The following is an 18,266-nucleotide window of genomic DNA, read 5'->3' as shown; positions in this document are numbered from 1 at the left end:
ACTATGTTTTATAGATAGGTTCCTAGGAGCCCTAGGAATGTTCTACACTATGTTTTTAGCCAATTTAAGGCATAGCTTGTACCAAAACACTGCCCCAAAACACTGAACATGAACAAATCATGAGAGTTTAGTCCCATCTCTAGTAGATAAACTCTATTTGATATTTTGGTTACCTGATGAAATGTTTTATAGGGTTTTGACATGTCCAAAGTCAGAATATTTCCAAGTATAGGTAAAGGCTTTGGCCCCGGGGGGAAATTCTTGTATTTCCCTTGTTTTTGATTGTAGAAAACATTGACGAGTAAGAAGATCACAATGATGGACAAGAGAACCGTGACCAGCTCCATGGAGGACGTGAGCTCTATATAATGTAGAAAATAAGACACAACATGGACCTGATTTAAAAGAGTAAGTTTTTTTATCAGAGAATTATACAGTTTTGAGAAAAACCCTCTGTGAATTCTATGGTTATACATATCAGGACCAAACACAAAAATGCACAACAAATTATACTATTCTAATCTTTCAGCAAGATGGGGATGGGATTCTCTGGAAACCCTTCTACCTTGCAGTGTCTGAAAAACACTGAAGTTTTTTCCACAGCACTCCGCCACATGTGGCCCTGGCCTAAATGAGGTATTAACCCTTCCTATAATGCTCCCTTTCTGAAGAATACAGACTATGTATCAAGTCTTGTGGGATCTAGAACGACATGAGTTGGTATGTACGGTAGTGTTTGTGGAGATGGTGGGTTGAATCAAGTTGTCTCAATTTACTCCTGTCCTACCGTTTATGTATCTAGTTTTTATATAGAACTAGAAATATGAAGGCTATTGTTCTTACTTGAGGTTCCTTAGCTTGGCCTGCTCCGAGGATATACGGCACTGATATAGTCTTTCCACTTCTCTCCTTGCTCAGTGTATTGTGTGTTTTTGCTGTAGCATAAGTTGATATTTAACCTACCAGGCGTCCTGCCCCTCCCCACGATTAATATTTACTTACTGTACAGAATAGAACATAAACCATTACCTCTCTGTACTGTTTCAATGTAGGATGTATTGCATTCTTACGTGTGGGATGTTTTTTTGTTTTTTTTAGGGGGAGCGTAACTCTGATGTAGCGCAAAAAACAAAAATACTGTTCAATCATAGACTCTGACTCTTTGGGACCTTGGGAATAGAAGTCTACTGATAAACTATGAGCGTATTGTTTAATGGACAAGATTTTTGACTCCAATTGAGGAGACTTCTTCAGGTAGGTATTTGTAGCATTCATACAAAAATAACACATGGGCTAGTGGAGTGCGTGGAACATGCCAACTACCGGGACCTAAAAAACTAAACCTATATGAGATTGCTACATACAGTAATGTGCAAACGGCGCTCCCACTATAGATGGAGTATTAGAAATATTGAAGGGATTTAGATTTCTCTTTTCTTTTTTCACTTCTGATGGTGAGTGTAGTAGTTTTCCTAGGATGCTCCCCCGCAGCGTAACTACTGTGGTAGCGGCTTCCACAGGGTCTGGGACATTAGGAGGCCCAGCAACAGCCTCAACCACTGCAATTTTTTTTTTTTTAATAGGCCATTAATAGGGCCCTATTTACTTACTGATTCTGGCTCCTGCTCACGGCCACCTGTATTTCCCCATTCTGCGGAGGCGAGTAGGAACGGGGATCAGTAAGTAAGGCTACGGGTCAGCGATTCTCACAAACATTAACATTATACTCAGGAAGAGGGGTCTTTTCAGACCCCTGAGTAAAATAATCGCAAGCCCATGGAAGGTGACGGAACATAAAAACACTGTTACTTACCTCTCCTTGCTCTGGAAGGCTTCAGGCCTACTTGTGTCATGTTCCAGACATCACGTGGGCTGGGCTTGCATCCTTATGAGTTGCAACGCAAGTCCTGGCTCAAGTGATGTCGGGTCCATCATTGAAGATGACTGACGTTAGTGGAGAATGCGACGGAGCCCAGGAGAGGTAAGTAACAGTGTCTTATGTTTGTATCCTCCCCTGGGGCTCTGATTATTATGCTCTGGGGTCTGAAAAGACCTCAGAGTATAATAATTGTTCATAGGTAGTCCACAATGAGGCATAATACTGTGTCCAGGGGCCACTATGAGGCATAATACTGTGTCCAGGGGCCACTATGAGGCATAATACTGTGTGCATGGTCCACTATTGGGAATAATACTGTGTGTAAGGGCCACTAGGGGAAATAATACTGTGTGCAGGGGCCACTATGGAGCATAATAGTGCGTGCAAGAATGAGGGGGGGGGGGGAATCGGTTGGTCAGGGTCTTTTAGGGGGTCGGTAGGGGAGGGGGGAGTCAATTGGAGAGGGAAGGCAGTTGAGGGAATGGTGACCGGGGAGGAGGCTACGTGAAAAGTTCACCACAGAGCCCCGCCATTCCTAGTTATGCCACTGATGCTCTCAGTTGAGGCAGTCTTCAGTCTCACTGAGCCAGGTGATTATGATTGGAAGGGCCCATGACGGTAAGTTCTGGAATTTAATCAGAAGACAGCAGTTGCAGTTAAACAACAGTGTAAATTTTACTGAAGATGCTTCCAGACATGCACATTTATAAAGCAAGAGTCAAAATACATATGGGAAAGTGCAGCAGAAAACCAGAGCGGGGCAAATTTAAACTTCCATAGGCTTTGGGCTATATGAAAATCACAAGCCCACCACCAGACTAAAGTTCATTCGAATGGGAGGCTAAGCTAAACATCTCTAGCAACTACTTACCTCTAGAGATGGCTACTCCGGTGTTCTCCTTCTTCTTGTCCTCGCTGCCGCTCCACGCTGCAGTCTTCTTGTCTCGCTGCCCCGCCTCCCAGGTTAGTGTTTAAAGCGCTAGGTAGGAGGAGCTTGTGGCTTAGGAGAGTGTGGGCGGGTACAGGGTGGGGAGACGTGACGTGACTCTCCTAATCCGCCCACACTCTCCTAACCTGGCAGGGAGGGGGCGAGAGAAAAGTCCTGCAAGCTGCGGAAACCACACAGACTCCATTATAGTCTATGAGGTCCGCGGATTTCCTTAGGCATCCAGTTTTTTATGTGGATAGGTTTCCCTTTGGGGTCCCCAAGAGGCCTCCCTGACACAGATGTGAACCGGGCCTTACAGAGGAATCGAGGATGCAAATAAAGATGTTCACACACAACAATTTAGTGAATTTGTTTTAATATAGTATCAAATACAAAATTTTACAAAAATAAAGTGTACAAGACATCAAAAAATACCTAGAAAAATAAACTGTAAAAGACATCAAAAGATATAAGCATACAAATGATTAAAACTGAATATAACAAGACATGCAAACGTGATAGCAATAAGATCCGGAAGATCAAAGAAGCAACATGAGCAACCATACCCACTTGTAGCCAACACCAAGAAATTCCTAAGGAACCGCAAGAGAACTTGAGCCTGTTGGATCCTCTGCCGACGCTCTACGGTTATAGTATACACACCCTAGCCTTATTGTATGTGCTGAGCTCAACTCTAAGTCTACAAAACTAACCTATATATCCATGGTTACATCATGTTATATGTTCTCGTATAACCGGTAAGACGTCTTATCAGTTAAAGTATATCTACGCATGTCATGAGCGAGCACTCTCAGGAATTTCTTCGTCCTTGCTTATTGTATATTATCTTACGAAATTGAACTCTTGCTCATATCTGCAGTAGGAGCTTGGCTGGGATCGCAAACCTCTCCGATCCCAGACAAGAATCCCTTAGATGACAAAAATAGTAGCATTTATTGGCTAAGGGTCTTTACTAGAGATGAACGAGTAATTAAATATTCGATATTCGTTTCGAGTAGCCCCTCAATATTCAACTACTCGAATCGAATATCGAATCCTATTATACTCTATGGGGGAAAAATGCTCGTTTCAGGGCTAGGCAAAGTTCGATCAAATTATACTTACCAAGTCCACGAGTGAGGGTCAGGCTGGATCCTCCAAGAAGTCTTCTCCGTGCAGTGTTCCCGCGGCGTCTTCCGGCTCTGAATTCTCTCTGCCAGGCATCGGGCCTGGGCAGAGCCGACTGCACCTGCCCGCACTACAAGAAAATGGCCGCTTACAGTCAAAGCAGCCATTTTCTTGTAGCACGGGCATGCACAGTCGGCTTTGCCCAGGCCCGATGCCTGGCAGAGTGAATTCAGAGCCGGAAGACGCCGCGGGGAAGCTGCACGGAGAAGACTTCTAAAGGTAGGAGAAGAAACAGCATTGATTGGCTGACTGTATAGCATTCGGCCAATCAACGCTGGTTCTGCATCAAATTTTTCCATTCGAATAGCCAGTGGTACTCAATCGAGTACGAGTATTTCGAATACCGTAGTATTCGATCGAATACCTACTCGATCGAATACTACTCGCTCATGTCTAGTCTTTACTATTCATGCCCCCTATGATGATGTGCCATGTTAGCTGAGGACCCAGAACCCCGTCCGAATTGTGATGGTCTTTAGTTGTAATTTTTTGTTATTGTATGGCCCACCCATTGCTTCTTGCTGAAGGCGAGCTTGTTCACACTGTTGGGAAGTTCCTGAGTGACGGGCTCTATGGATGTGACTACGAATATGATATGTAGAAGAACAGTAGAAAAAAACCACAACCCAACATCCTCGGAAAGCAGCCTTGTTCCAGTCCACCAAACTGCCCAAACCATGTATCGGTGAATTCTTACTACTTTGCATTCTTGTTACCTGCAAATTTTTTGATACATGCTTCATATTTCTTGTTTATTTGGTTGGCTGTTTTTGGCATACTATGGCCCTATGGTACTATACTATGGCCTTGGTAACTGCGTACTGGGAGATGTTCGTGGTACTCTAGAAAGAGGATTGTGTCCCGTTGGTGTTACACATAAAGAGATAAGTACATGGAACAGTCATAAAGAAAAGTGTCCATTAAAAGCGTGGGATTGCACAGATCTTATGCTTTTGTGGGCTGGAGGTGAAACCAACTGTAGCGGTGAGATCCAACTTTGCCCCAGAAGGAGCCTTGAAAATGAAGCTCTGTAGTAGCTTTGTGAAGAAGAGGAAAAGCTCCATCTTTGCCATGTTCTCTCCAGCACAACTTCTCTTCCCTACAAAAAGTAGCAGCATAAAAAAATGAAACAGTATTAATACAACATTGAATTGTGTCCCTATAAATGGTTGAGGTGTCCACCATCTTTACTTTCAAGTTACTCACCAGCAGAAAATGGTATAAAGGCCTCATTTTTGACAAAATTTCCATCTTTGTCCAGAAAATGTTGTGGATAAAACTCATCGGGCTTCTCGAAGTACTTGTTGTCTCGTAGGACAGAGGTCAGTGATGGAATGATTTGTGTTCCCTGCAAAAAATGTATGAATTATTTTACTGAGATCTAACAAATAGTAGATAATCTTTAGGGCAGGGCCACAATCTATCATGTCTGGAGCTCATATAAACAAATAGTTAAGGCCCACGAACTCCTATTGTTTCATTAGTCCTATAAACCTACTTTATGGCATGGATATATTGTCACTCCTTGAGGAGAGACCACCTTGTCAGGTGTGTGGAGTCTTACAAAAAGCCATTTTAGCTCCACTGTGGGGGATTATGGGAAGAATTTGTAAATCTGTTTCCCAAGATGTAAATAGGGAAACAGCACCTCTGTTTGCTGCCTTCTAGGGGAAGCTTCCTCGAACATCATGCCTGACTTTCCCACAAGCCTTTGCTGCCTTGATGAGGGATTTTTCCAAGTCAGTATCCCAGCTGTGGACAGCACTGTTTCGATCTGATTGGATCTCTTCAGCCTAGGGAAAACTGACTTGGCCAAGGTGATAGACTTCTAGACCATGTTATGGGGATACTGTCACTCCTTGAGGAGAGACCAACTTGTCAGGTGTGTGGAGTCTTACTAAAAGCCCGTGTTAACCTCTATAATATGTCTCTATTATTTCTGGAGATGGGTGACCCTCCCAAGATTTGTTTTGTTTTGGGGTTGGGTAATTCGGGTCCCTGATTTGTTTTGGTTTTAACAAGTCTGATATGAATTGAAAGTGAAATTATAATAGGTGGAGGCAGGCATAGGTGGTGGCCACAGGCGCATAACTTCACCAGGAAAGTACCAGACTCATTGAGGATGACCAAAAGAGGAAGTGGAAGTTGATTTATGAATTTTTTTTTTTTTTTTTCTTTTTCATCTCCCCTGGACCTCCACAAATTATACTCCACCAATGCATGCGGTGGTAGCAAATTACCGTAAGTTCATCTGGGATAAATTTCAAATTGTTAAAAATTGAACAATTTGGGATATTTGGTCAAATCCCACTTGTGCTAAAGCGGTTCACCCAACTCTTTCAGAGTTGTGTTTGTTCTTCTATATTTTAGTTGTATTTTCACCACCTTGACCTCAGATCATCTCAATGACTCTTTCCACATCACTCCCTGGTACAGGGGCCATTTACTGATTTCCGTCGGTGGCTACAATTTTCATACAGAGATGGGAAACCTCTTCGATTGTCTTAGAGAACCTTAATATGCCACATGGACCACAAAAAAAACCAAAAAGTTCCATGATTCAAAATAATTAGAGATGAGCGAGTAGTTTTCGATCGAGTAGATGTTTGATCGAATACTACAGTATTTGAGATACTTGTACTTGATCGAACACTACTAGCTGTTCGAAGTTTAAGGTTCGATGCAGAACCAGCGTTGATTGGCAGAATGCTATACATTCTGCCAATCAACGCTGGTTCTTCTCTTACCTTTAGAAGTCTTCTCCGCGTTGCGTCCCCGCATCTTCTTGTGGGTGGAATTCACTCTGCCTAGGCATCCGGCCTAGGCAGAGCCGACTGCGCATGCCTAGGCAGAGTGAATTCCAGCTGGAAGACACCGCGGGGGTGCTGCGCCGGGAGAAGACTTCAAGGGGAATCCAGCCCGACCGTCACTCATGGACTTGGTAAGTATAATTTTATTGAATGTTGCGTACCCCTGAAACGAGCATTTCCCCCCATAGACTATAATGAGGTTCGAAATTCGTTCGAACAGCCGAACGGTGTGCGGCTGTTCGAATCGGATTTCGAACCTCGGACATTTTAGTGTTCGCTCATCTCTAAAAATAATACCAGATGATATAGTTTTACTGCTTACTTTCGGTATGAAAAATCCATTGAGGGTGACATCTTGGGTTGTCATATGGGGTACATTGCTTGGCACAAGATTGGCAAACCTCTGAATCTCATGGATAACGGCATCTGTGTATGGCATTTGCTTGCGATGCGCCAGCTGGGGCTCGACTGAACCAATGACGTTTTCAATTTCTTTTTGAACGTTTTCTGTTATTAAAGTAAGAATTATTCTTAATGTTTTTACATCTTAGTTAAAAGGGAAAAAAATGAAATTTTCATAAATTTTCAACAGTAAAAATTCTTGCTAGTGACTCAGTATCAGAGATCCAGTTCTTTTCCTGTTAAGAAATGCACCAACCTGCACCAACCTTCTTCCCCGAGGCTTCTGAGCCCCTTCAATGGCCAGGAACCTGGTGCACCTCCATAGCTACCCTTCTGTCCCCAATTTTTCCACCATTATTTTTGACCAGTATATAAAATGCACAGCAAACAATAACAATAATAATATCTCCTTACTTTGGATTTCAGGATACTTCATCATTAATAGAAGTCCCCATCTCAATGTGGTTGAGGTTGTCTCCATTCCAGCAGCGAACAAGTCTGCTACAAGAGATGTTAAGTTGTCGTCATGAAAATATAATTCAGGATCTGGTTTCTCCTGAAATATGCAAAAATATAGAATGGATCAAAGTCAATCTCCAATCCCAAAATCATTACCAATTCATTTCTTAGTATAACGTTAGAGCTCCAAACCATCGGCACACGCTTTGGAAGAATGCAAACTCCCTCTGGTGGAGATCACATATATGCAACATGTTCTTATTCACATACACAGAGGATTTGGAGTTTTCTATCAGTGATTTGGTAGACTCTCTGGATGAAATACCAGAAAATAACAAGACCTGGATGGTAACAGAGAGAAGTAGAGCAGTTCTTTAAGGGTTAGTTCACACGGGCAAAGAAGGGGCAGATTATGGCGCTGAATCCACATCATAATCCGCTCCGTCACAATGGAGGTCTATGTAGACCGGTAGGCTACTTTTTTCCATGAGTCACAACAAAAAAATCGACATGCCCTTTCTTGAGCTGGACTCCGCGGCTGATTCAACCCTGGTGTCCGCCTCATGGCAGCAACTTCCCGAGTGGGCCAATACATTTGGGCCTGCTCCAGGGGGAAAACGGGACTGTTGGAAGCCGCAATAGTCGTGGCAGGCGTATTTTGGCCCGAGAGTGACGAGCTCCACGAGTCACTCTCGGTGCCTAAATCCATCCATCCGCTCCCTGTGTGAATAAGGCCTAACTGTTATACAGACAATCAAACCTTCACCAATGCCAGATGGACCACAAACTGTATGAGAAATAAACACACCACTAAGGGTCAGTTCATACCAAGGAATTTGCCGTGGATTTGGGGGTGGAATCTGCCCCAAATCTGGAGCAGATTCCTCCTGAAACCATTCCCATTGTTTTCAATGGAAGGCAAAGATTGCAGCAGGATGCAGAAAAAAGAAGCGTCCTGCTCTATTTTGCAGCAGATTTTCCTCTTCATTTTCTTCCATGTGAACATACCCTAACTGAAACCGAACCAGAGCCATCAATTAACATGTAAAACTATAGAAATTTGGTATCCCCAGAATCATACCGACCCATAGAGTACATGTCATTTTGACTGCCCAGTGAACTCCGTAAAAACAAAGCAGGTAAGACATTCACATAGAAGTTATTCACTAATTCCACCCCATTCTGAATTTTTTCCAGCATCCCATGATATCATTCAGCCCAATAAATGGTATCAAATGGAACCAAGGCTATCACTGGATGAAGTAAAAGCTGCATATGTTTGGGTCAATGTGCAGGGGATCACATATACCTCTCAGTATGCAGTGCGAAGGCAAGGATTTCTTATCCTCCTATCCCCAGAGGAATATCTTGAACTATAGCTCCCCCTATCGGTCAGAGAGAATACTTGCTCTCTCATTGTCATATGTTGGGATCTTTTGGGAAGCTTGTTCATCTAATCACTATTTTCTACCTAGTTAGGCTGCTTGTTGCCTTCACGTTCTGGCTATCTAACCTCTTAGATCCTGCTGTTAATCCTGACTGCAGCACCTAAATGGTTTTGCAGAAAAAATGTAATTGATAATTTTTTTTTCCCTTGTGCATTTTGTCTTCAAATGTGTTTGTATAGGAGCCATTGCTGGGTATCTAGCCAGGCCAGGTTGTGGCAGGCAGTAGTCTCCTTAAAACCCACAGCAGTGCTGGGAAAGCAAATGCCATCAGTTACTTTGGGCAGATCCTGGCTCACCTATCACCCGGATATTTGTTGTGTCTCTTGTCATCATAATAGGTCCGGGTCATTACAGAAGAGCGCCCCCTAGCAAACCGCTGTAATAAAATACCCCATTAATTTACCTCTTTCTGTTTAACCAGAAAACAATCTATAAAATTCCTCTGGTCATTGATATCCAGCTCATTCCGTTGTTTCGTAAACACCTCTCTGATGTATGAACGTAATTCATCAGTTTTTGGTTTGATACTTTGGTGACTTCCTGGAACCCAGCGCATCAGAGATGGAAATGCGTTGTACAACTGTGGGGAGAATATCAAGTTATTATTATTAATATTTACTTAAAAGAACAGGGATGAAAAGACTCATTGCCATAGCTATAACAGGCCCCGTAGTTGCATATACAACCAGGCCCCGAAGCCAGGGGGGCCCACTAGTCACCTTCAACACCCTAGGGCTGAACAAACCTCTTTGATCTTATTTGTGATTTCCTTTGATGTCTGTAAATTGTAAATGTGTTATCCCTGCCCTCTGGTGCACTGGAGTAAGAAGATTTATGTCACCCTTCCACTGTCAGAAAGGAGAAAAATAACCCTTTCATGGCAAAAATAGCAGCTGGTCAGCTGCATATAGTCAAGGTGGGATTCTCTGGGGGAGACTGTGACCCAAAAAGGGGTATGGATACTATGTGGAGGGCATCAGTTTATGGGTAAAGAAATGTTATAAAAAGTTCATGACTGCTACAAAATCTAGAGGGGTGGTGGATAGAGATGAGCGAACAGTAAAATGTTCGATATTCGTTTCGAGTAGCCCCTGAATATTCGACTACTCGAATCGAATATCGAACCCTATTATAGTCTAGGGGGAAAAATGCTCGTTTCAGGGGTAGGCAACGTTCGATCAAATTGAACTTACCAAGTCCACGGGTGAGGGTCGGGCTAGATCCTCCGAGAAGTCTTCTCCGTGCAGCGTCCCCACGGCGTCTTCCGGCTCTGAATTCACTCTGCCAGGCATCGGGCTTGGTCAGAGCCGACTACGCATGCCCGCACTACAAGAAAATGGCCGATTACAGTCAAAGCGGCTATTTTCTTATAGCGCGGGCATACGCAGTCGGCTCTGCCCAGGCCCGATGCCTGGCAGAGTGAATTCAGACCCGGAAGACGCTGTGGGGACGCTGCGCGGAGAAGACTTCTAAAGGTAGAAGAAGAACGAGTGTTGATTGGCCGACTGTATAGCATTCAGCCAATCAATGCTGGTTCTGCATCGAATTTTTCCATTCGAATAGCGAGTAGTATTCGATCGAGTACGAGTATTTCGAATACCGTAGTATTCAATCGAATACCTACTCGATCGAATACTACTCGCTCATCTCTAGTGGTGGAGATCCTCAAGGTTCCCAAGATGAAGACCATGGCACAAGCTTCTTGTGCTCTTCTATGCCTTGTTATTCAGAATGTAGTTATGTTGAGTGTTTAGTAACAATATTACCAATGCTGTGATTTTATAGATACCATGGAGAGAAATAGGAAAGTGTACCACCCCTGGTGACAATACCCCATACCCGATAACCTCTGTACTATGGACAATGTGATAAGTCATAATAACAATGAACTTACTAAGGCCATGGGCGTGCCAATAATCCTGGCATTATCATTGACTACGGTCAAAAGCTGCTTAAGTTTTGTATCATTATAGTCAAAGCGATGGTCAAGTAATATAGATACAATGATATTAGCGATGGCGGCATTCATTATCATGGAGTTGTCAAAAGGTTCACCTGGAGAAAGAGCAAAAGGTAAAATGAAAAAGTGTTTATGAGGCTAAAAGCTCAATGTATTACCCAGTGCAAAGGTAAATGCAAAACAGAAATAGGGCACCTATAGGGCAAGCCCAGGTGACCAAACCAGGTGCTCATAGGCTGACACCGCTGTCAGTCAGAAGACTGACCACGCCCATAGGCTGCAAATGGATTAACCCCTGCTATGCTGGACTACCAGCAACAAGGAGCAAATGACAGTGTGTTATGGTGCCAAAACAGAGGAATGGGCTGCGACCCGACCCTTTGGTTAAATCTGCCGCACTGTCCTAACACTTTCATCTGTTGGGCCAGTTGTTAGTTGTTATAGATATATTTTTCTACACAGAGACATTGTTTAGAATTTTATGTAGGGGTAATGTTAATTGTATTCTCAAATAATTTGGCTTTTTCCACTCTTCTTGGCAACTCTTACCAGCTACATCACTCAGCACGTGGCTTATTCCTTATGACATATACCAATATTTTAACACTCAGCAGTAGGGTTGATCGATCGTGAAATTTACTCAATCGCCAATCGGAATCCAATCTTTTCCGATCCCGATCTTTTTAGGCGGGATCGAGGTCGTAAGTTATTTTTCACAATGCTTTGCTACCGGCCAAGCATTGTGGGAGAAGCTAACAATGTTAGCTAGCTAACATCTCTAGTAGCTAACACTTACCTGTACATATTGCTGCCGCTCCCCGCTGTTCTCGCTCCTCTTCTCACCTCACTGCCCCCGCCTCCCAGGTTAGTGTTACAAACCTAGGAATAAGGCGAGGCTTGTGGATTAGGAGAGTGTGGGCGGGTACTGAGAGGGGAGACGTGAGTGATGCACTGACGTCTCCCTGCCCTGTACCCACCCACACTCTCCTAGGCCACAAGTGCCGCCTTCTTCCTAGGTCTGTAACACTAACCTGGGAGGCGGGGGCAGCGAGGCGAGAAGAGGCAAGAAGAGGAGCGAGAACAGCATGGAATGGCAGCGGCAGTGATCTGTGCAGGTAAATGGACACCAGTGGCGACTAAGTAGCCAGAGGATTTTATTTTAATCACTACACAGCGTGGAGTCTAAAAGTTAAAGTGTTCAATTTTTGGACTCCATGCTGTGTAGTGAATAGGATCGTTTTTAAAATCCGGTCTTCGATTATTAAAAAAATCCCATTGACTTGCATTGAGATCGGGTTCGAATGGAAAATGATCGGAAATCGGATTTTAAAGACGATCCTGAAATCTCAAGATCGGATCAAGCCTACTCAGCACCATATAGACATAAGCATTGGCATATTCAGATGACGTTCTTACCTTTATAATCTTTAAAAACCTGCACTAAACATTTGGATTCCTCATTTATTTTGTCTTCTATGGTTCTCTTTCCCATACCAAAATCTCGTAATGTAGAAAGAGTGAAGCGCCTCATGGCTTTCCAGCTATGTCCATTAGAGAATACAAGACCTGAAGAATAAAAATGGTGGATCATTTTTTGGCTTTTCATCTTCCTCCATTGTATTAATTGAAATTGTTTTAAAGAGGCCGCAATGAAATATGATGAGATTCAGAAAATAGAAAATTAACCCAATAAGAACACAGCTGATTATAGCATTTCCCTACACCTAGTGTAAAGCTGTGGCTATGCCTGGTACTGCATTCTATCCCATTCCCTTGACTGGGAGCATGCTACAGTAGCAAGGGCCGTCCTCCCTATATATGAACCATATGGTGTAGATCGATTTACCATAAATGAGAAAAATCTCTTATACTGCCCCAGGAACTGTACTAGTATAATCCACTAGCCACCCTTGTTACGCCAATGGAGCACATTACTCTTCCCCTTTCTTCTAATGATGATATCATGTCTTAGATGCTACATCTTTACAGAAAATGGCCATGGCTTTTGCCACCAAGCTCAATTGTTTGGAGTTAGCTGATTCCATGTCTCCAATCTACAACAGGTTGCCTGTGATAGGACCCCCTTAGATAACAATAAGTGAAACTTGCTGAAACCCATAGACAGCTGAACCCTACTTATAATTTGTTATATGTGTAACCAGAGACATAAAATGTTCCATCACATTACATATAAAATTTACCGTGTCCTCTAGTTATATCCATTATAGATGGCACATTCGGTCTGGCAGAGAATTCCTCTGCATGGTTGACAAGAGCTTCTTTCACGGTGTCATAACCGCACAGAACAACCATCTTTTCCAGTCCCATCTTTATGCTAAACACTGGGCCATAGGTCTTAGCGAGCTGCAAGATACAAGCCATAATAAGAGTATAAGGCTGTGTTTACATGACTATGTCCATTTCTTGGGTGTGAAAAACAAATTGGTCCATTGTTAATGTCTGTTTTGTACCTGTTCCGTACCTGAGGCCGCCTCAGGTTCCGATCAAAAATCAAGCAGCGCACTCCGCTCCAATGAATGGGCCTAGTCTGGAGGAGGGAGTGTCTACTGGCTGAATTGTGAGGCAAAACGATCTGAAGAATGAGCATCTCGCTTCTTTTTCTGGAAGCCGGCACAAGCCAGCTCCTGGAAAAAAGCTCCTGAGCAGCTCCCATTGATTTTAATGGGAGCTGTCTTTTTGGTCAGGATTTTGAGGCGAATTCTCCTCACGTGAGAATAATAATTGTGTTGTCAGGTTGGTGGTGTAAGCCGATGGCTGGTCAGGTAATGGAGGGGATGTACATCTCGCCCAGACTACTCAGGTGGGTGAGATGAGAAAACTCCAGAAGGAATGTTTGTTCTCAGCAGACAACTTTTGTCTGCTGAGCATTTTGGTAAATTCTCAGTATTGCGCTGGATTTTTAGGAATGACAGGTAGGTTGGTAGTGGGACCTGTCATTCCACCCCTCTCCAGTCCACACTTTGGGGATGTTCTGACAGCGACTCAGCTGCAGAGAGTCTCCTCATCAAGGAGGCTTAAGAAGTCAGTTCCAGCAGCAACACTTTGGCAGAGCTTGGCTGGAGTGCCAAACAGAGAGGTCATATTTTTGGAGCTGTGTCCTGAATTATTCAACTGGCTTTTGATTTTTGCTATTATAGGTGAGGTAACCTATTCTGTTCAGTTAGAGCCTAGCCGGGCAGGTATTTATTTTTGTATTTTTTCCTTATGTTGCTGCACTACCTTTTTTGAGTGAAAATAAAACTCTACCTTTATTTTGGACTAAAGAAACTGGACTTGTGTGTCTATGCCACCCCACCTAGCAACCCCAGACCCTGACAATTGGTGGAGGACGCGGGCATACAGCGGTTTCTAGGGGCAACGACACGTCCACTCCTTGCTGGAGAATTTTTTTTTTTTTATTTCTTGGGTAAAGGCTGCTGCCTCTATACAAACCCGGACTATGGAGGAGATACTGAAGCATCTCGTGCAGTCCAATGTGCAGCAACAGGAGACCAACCGTTTGCTGTTGGAGCAGATTATGCTCCTTAAAAAGACTGGAGTCACTGGCCTGCAAAGACCTATGGAGCACAGAGATGAGAAGCGGGCTGTGCAAAGAACTTTGCAAAAGATGACCCCAGATGATGACGTGGAGGCCTTCCTGACTGTGTTTGAGAGAGTGGCCGAACGGGGAGAAACTGCCAGCTGTTGACTGGGCAAACGTCATTGCACCCTACTTGACTGGCGAACCACAGAGGGCCGATTATGACCTCTGCCAGCAAGATGTCCAGGACTATGATAAACTAAAGGTGGAAATTCTTGCTCGGCTGGGGGGTAACCACTGCTGTCCGTGCCTGGCGGGTACATACCTGGAGCTACCATATGGCCAAGCTCTGCCAAAGTCTGCTGCTGGAGCTGGCTTCTTAAGCCTCCTCGATGAGCAGTCTCTGAACAGCTGAGTCGCTGCCAGAACATCCTCAAAGTGTGGACTGGAGGTGGGTGGAATGACAGGTCCCACTACCAACCTACCTGTCATTCCTAAAAATCCAGCCCAATACTGAGCATTTACCAAAATGCTCAGCAGACGAAAGTTGTCTGCTGAGAACAAACATCCCTTCTGGAGTTTTCTCATCTCACCCACCTGAGTAGTCTGGGCGAGATGTACACCCCCTCCATTACCTGACCAGCCATTGGCTTACAGTGGGTATCTTGTGCTTATGGGAATATGTAAAATGGGTTATAGTCACAGGTCCACCTCTACATATCAAAATGAAGAAGCACTGAAGATACTCAATGTGATAAGAACAAGTCAACAATTATGTACTAGACGGCCAAGCAAAATATCTTGAGCAAAGTCAACCAAATGCTAAATAATCTAAAGAATCTCTATAAAAAAAAGCTATAAATGACATTGATCTTTGGCTCTTACCTCCTGAAATGTTAAATAAGGCTTTTGTATGTTCAGGTCGAGAATATTTCCGATGATAGGCAATGGCCGTGGGCCTGGAGGATAATTTGGATGTTCCTGGTGATTGTATAAAAAATTTACTAAGAATATACATATTATGACGGACAAAAGAATCGTGACTGGATCAATGGGCAACATATCTTCAAAAGAATCTGTAGGACAAAAAAAAAAAAAAAAGACTCTTAAGTTGTCACCTACGGTTGTAGCCGCCATCAACTTGAATCCAATAAAATGCTAAATTGTGATATTTTACTTCAAAAACCATCGGACCACAATGGAGACTGCTGTGGTCCGATCTTAGACTCCGCCTCCTCACAGACGAGCCTCTGGCAGAACCAGCGTTAATTGGCCGAATGCTGTACACTGGCCAATCAACGCTGGTCAATTCATTCCTATGAGCAAAAAGTAAGCTGCCTCTTAACAGCAATCTGCCAGCTCTCCTGACTAGCAAGGACAAGCCTGCTGCAGAACCAGCATTGATTTGCCGAATGCTATACGCTGTATAGCATTCAGCCAATCAACGCTGTTTCTGAATCAAATATTTACTGCGAATAGCTAGTGGTATTCAATCGAGTACGAATATTTTGAATACCTACTTGCTCATTTCTATTGTTGGACTCTCCTTGGTTTCGTGACCTGAGAGCCAAGTGGCCAAGTCCATCCTGCCTTGCAACAGGTTTAATCTGCACCTAGGGCATTTTAGGGAATACCTCTTTCTGGGACTTGCAAACTGCAACTCCTTACAGTTATAAACTCAATAAATGGCATAACTGTTATGAGTCGCAGGGAGGGGGCGGGCATTCCATTAAGCAGGATATCACATTTTTATTAGAGATGAGTGAACACCGTTCGGATCAGCCGATCCGAACAGCACGCTCCCATAGAAATGAATGGAAGCACCTGTGACGCTGACTTTGCCGGTCGCCGTGCCAGGTGCTTCCATTCATTTCTATGGGAGCGTGCTGTTCGGATCGGCTGATCCGAACAGTGTTCACTTATCTCTAATTTTTATCATTTTTTTTTTTTTTTACCTCTGAGTTATTTACAAAGGAAGACAAAGGAAATCTATGTTTTGGTCAATTATGTGTTCTCAATATATATTTATTTTTTAAATATAGATTGTGAGCCCCATATAGGAATCCCAATGTACATTTTTTTTCCTCTATCAGTGTGTCTTTGCAGAATGGGAGGAAATCCACGCAATCACGGGAAGAACATACAAACTCCTTGCAGATGTTGTTCCTGGCAGGGTTCAAACCCAGGACTCCAGCACTGCAAGGCTGCAGTGCCAACCACTGGGCCACCATGTTGTTACCTAATATATTGCAACGTTTATTCTTGACTTTGGCCATATATGTACAGAAATCTCCTGACGTACATTATGAACATAACAAAGAAAATAAGTAAGGCTTGGATTTGGTATTCACTGGGTCCATAGGCCTCAATGGATTCATTTAGAATATAGTATAAACTGGCAGTATATACAGGCACATACAGAGACTAAAATGTATGGGGTCGTTCTAGGTAATATGACTTATCTCCAGCACTTCCCATTGGTTCAGAACCAGCTAAAACCATAGTTTTATTTCATATAAAATTCACAATTATGGGTCAGTCATTGCAGATAATATATGTACTGATTCACTTCTATGGCCCAATAGTAGTGTGAGGACCATCAGACCACAATGCAAAATATGGAACAGGTCATGGTCCTGCCCGTGTATGGGGCTTAGTCTGTGTGGTCTGAAGATAGGATCCATGAAAAAACATAGAACCATCTAGTTCCGCTTCCTACAGACCTGCACAGGACTATGAATATTATTTAAAAAATTGTCCGAATCAGAATGATATAAAAAACATTATACTCCTTGTAACCCATTCCCCTCTGTTCCTAATGCTACACATTTAAGGGGCTCATTCTTCAAGAGACGGGGTACGCTCCTGCTTGCTCATCTGTTTCTATACCATGAGCACATGGACAGGTTCTTATATTTTACTAGACATCAAATGATTAGAAATGGTAAAAGACCTTGAAATCTTGAAACATGGGGTTAATCTAAAAATTTTGGGACATAATTGAGTCCACTTTTCATTATTCATAGATGTTGCTTTACTGCACTGCAGGACTATAGACTGGGATACCCTTCATAAGAGGATTATACAAGACTAAAACCTTCTTAGATTTTTACATTTTCTGTATTATTTTTGAGTAATTTGATGTCATTTCTTATTGTAGCCAGTAGGAGGCCGCTACTTACCATACAAGGGATCGGATATAGCCGGATTACTCTTCACTCTCCAGTCCTCCTCTTGTACTGAATGACTTGCCGTCTCTGAGCCTTATATAGCGGAGAGAATACAGCTTGTATACTTTGTGCCGCTGACCTCACCTGACCCAATATTACTCTGCAATAAAAACACTGTAAAGTTGCTCTTTTGAACCATCCCTGCAAGAATCCGGCTGCCAATAATTTTTGGCAGTTTTGCTGGAGTTATTACATCAAAGTCAAAAAGAAGGTGGAGTATACCCCAACGGGCTGGAAACACCGCGATTTACCCGTGGTGAAAACGTCACAGGAAAAATCAGAGTATTTTACAGTATCTGCAAAGTGGATGGGATTCATGTGACTCTCATGCACACTTTGTGTTTCCAACTTCAGCGCGGACATGCTGCGATTTGCAAAACCAGCGTGGTCATGTATTGTACAGTGAGATTTACTATAACTC

General features: G+C 43.2%; 1 protein-coding gene across 2 annotated transcripts in view; it reads right to left on the bottom strand.

Moving 5' to 3' along the window:
• The window catches only part of LOC142198283 (cytochrome P450 2C5-like), a 38,313-nt gene extending 20,478 nt beyond the window's left edge, over positions 1 to 17,835 (bottom strand). Inside the window, exons 1-10 of one of the 2 annotated variants that reach the window (XM_075269252.1) lie at positions 17,798 to 17,835; positions 15,501 to 15,691; positions 13,276 to 13,438; positions 12,491 to 12,640; positions 11,009 to 11,169; positions 9,518 to 9,694; positions 7,622 to 7,763; positions 7,128 to 7,312; positions 5,202 to 5,343; positions 4,727 to 5,094 (exon numbers count right to left, since the gene is read on the bottom strand). In XM_075269252.1, the coding sequence (XP_075125353.1) occupies positions 4,916 to 5,094; positions 5,202 to 5,343; positions 7,128 to 7,312; positions 7,622 to 7,763; positions 9,518 to 9,694; positions 11,009 to 11,169; positions 12,491 to 12,640; positions 13,276 to 13,438; positions 15,501 to 15,677 (1,476 nt within the window). In that variant the 5' untranslated portion in view covers positions 15,678 to 15,691; positions 17,798 to 17,835 and the 3' untranslated portion in view covers positions 4,727 to 4,915. Of the gene's footprint in view, positions 1 to 4,726; positions 5,095 to 5,201; positions 5,344 to 7,127; positions 7,313 to 7,621; positions 7,764 to 9,517; positions 9,695 to 11,008; positions 11,170 to 12,490; positions 12,641 to 13,275; positions 13,439 to 15,500; positions 15,692 to 17,797 lie in introns of those variants that run through there. The other variant, XM_075269251.1, reaches the window with a different exon arrangement.
• Between the last annotated feature and the right edge of the window lie 431 nt (positions 17,836 to 18,266).

Source organism: Leptodactylus fuscus, chromosome 3, assembly GCF_031893055.1.
Source record: "Leptodactylus fuscus isolate aLepFus1 chromosome 3, aLepFus1.hap2, whole genome shotgun sequence".
Taxonomy (NCBI): domain Eukaryota; kingdom Metazoa; phylum Chordata; class Amphibia; order Anura; family Leptodactylidae; genus Leptodactylus; species Leptodactylus fuscus.
The sequence above is the reverse complement of the archived record's forward strand: the minus strand, read 5'-3'. Positions and strand labels throughout refer to the sequence as shown.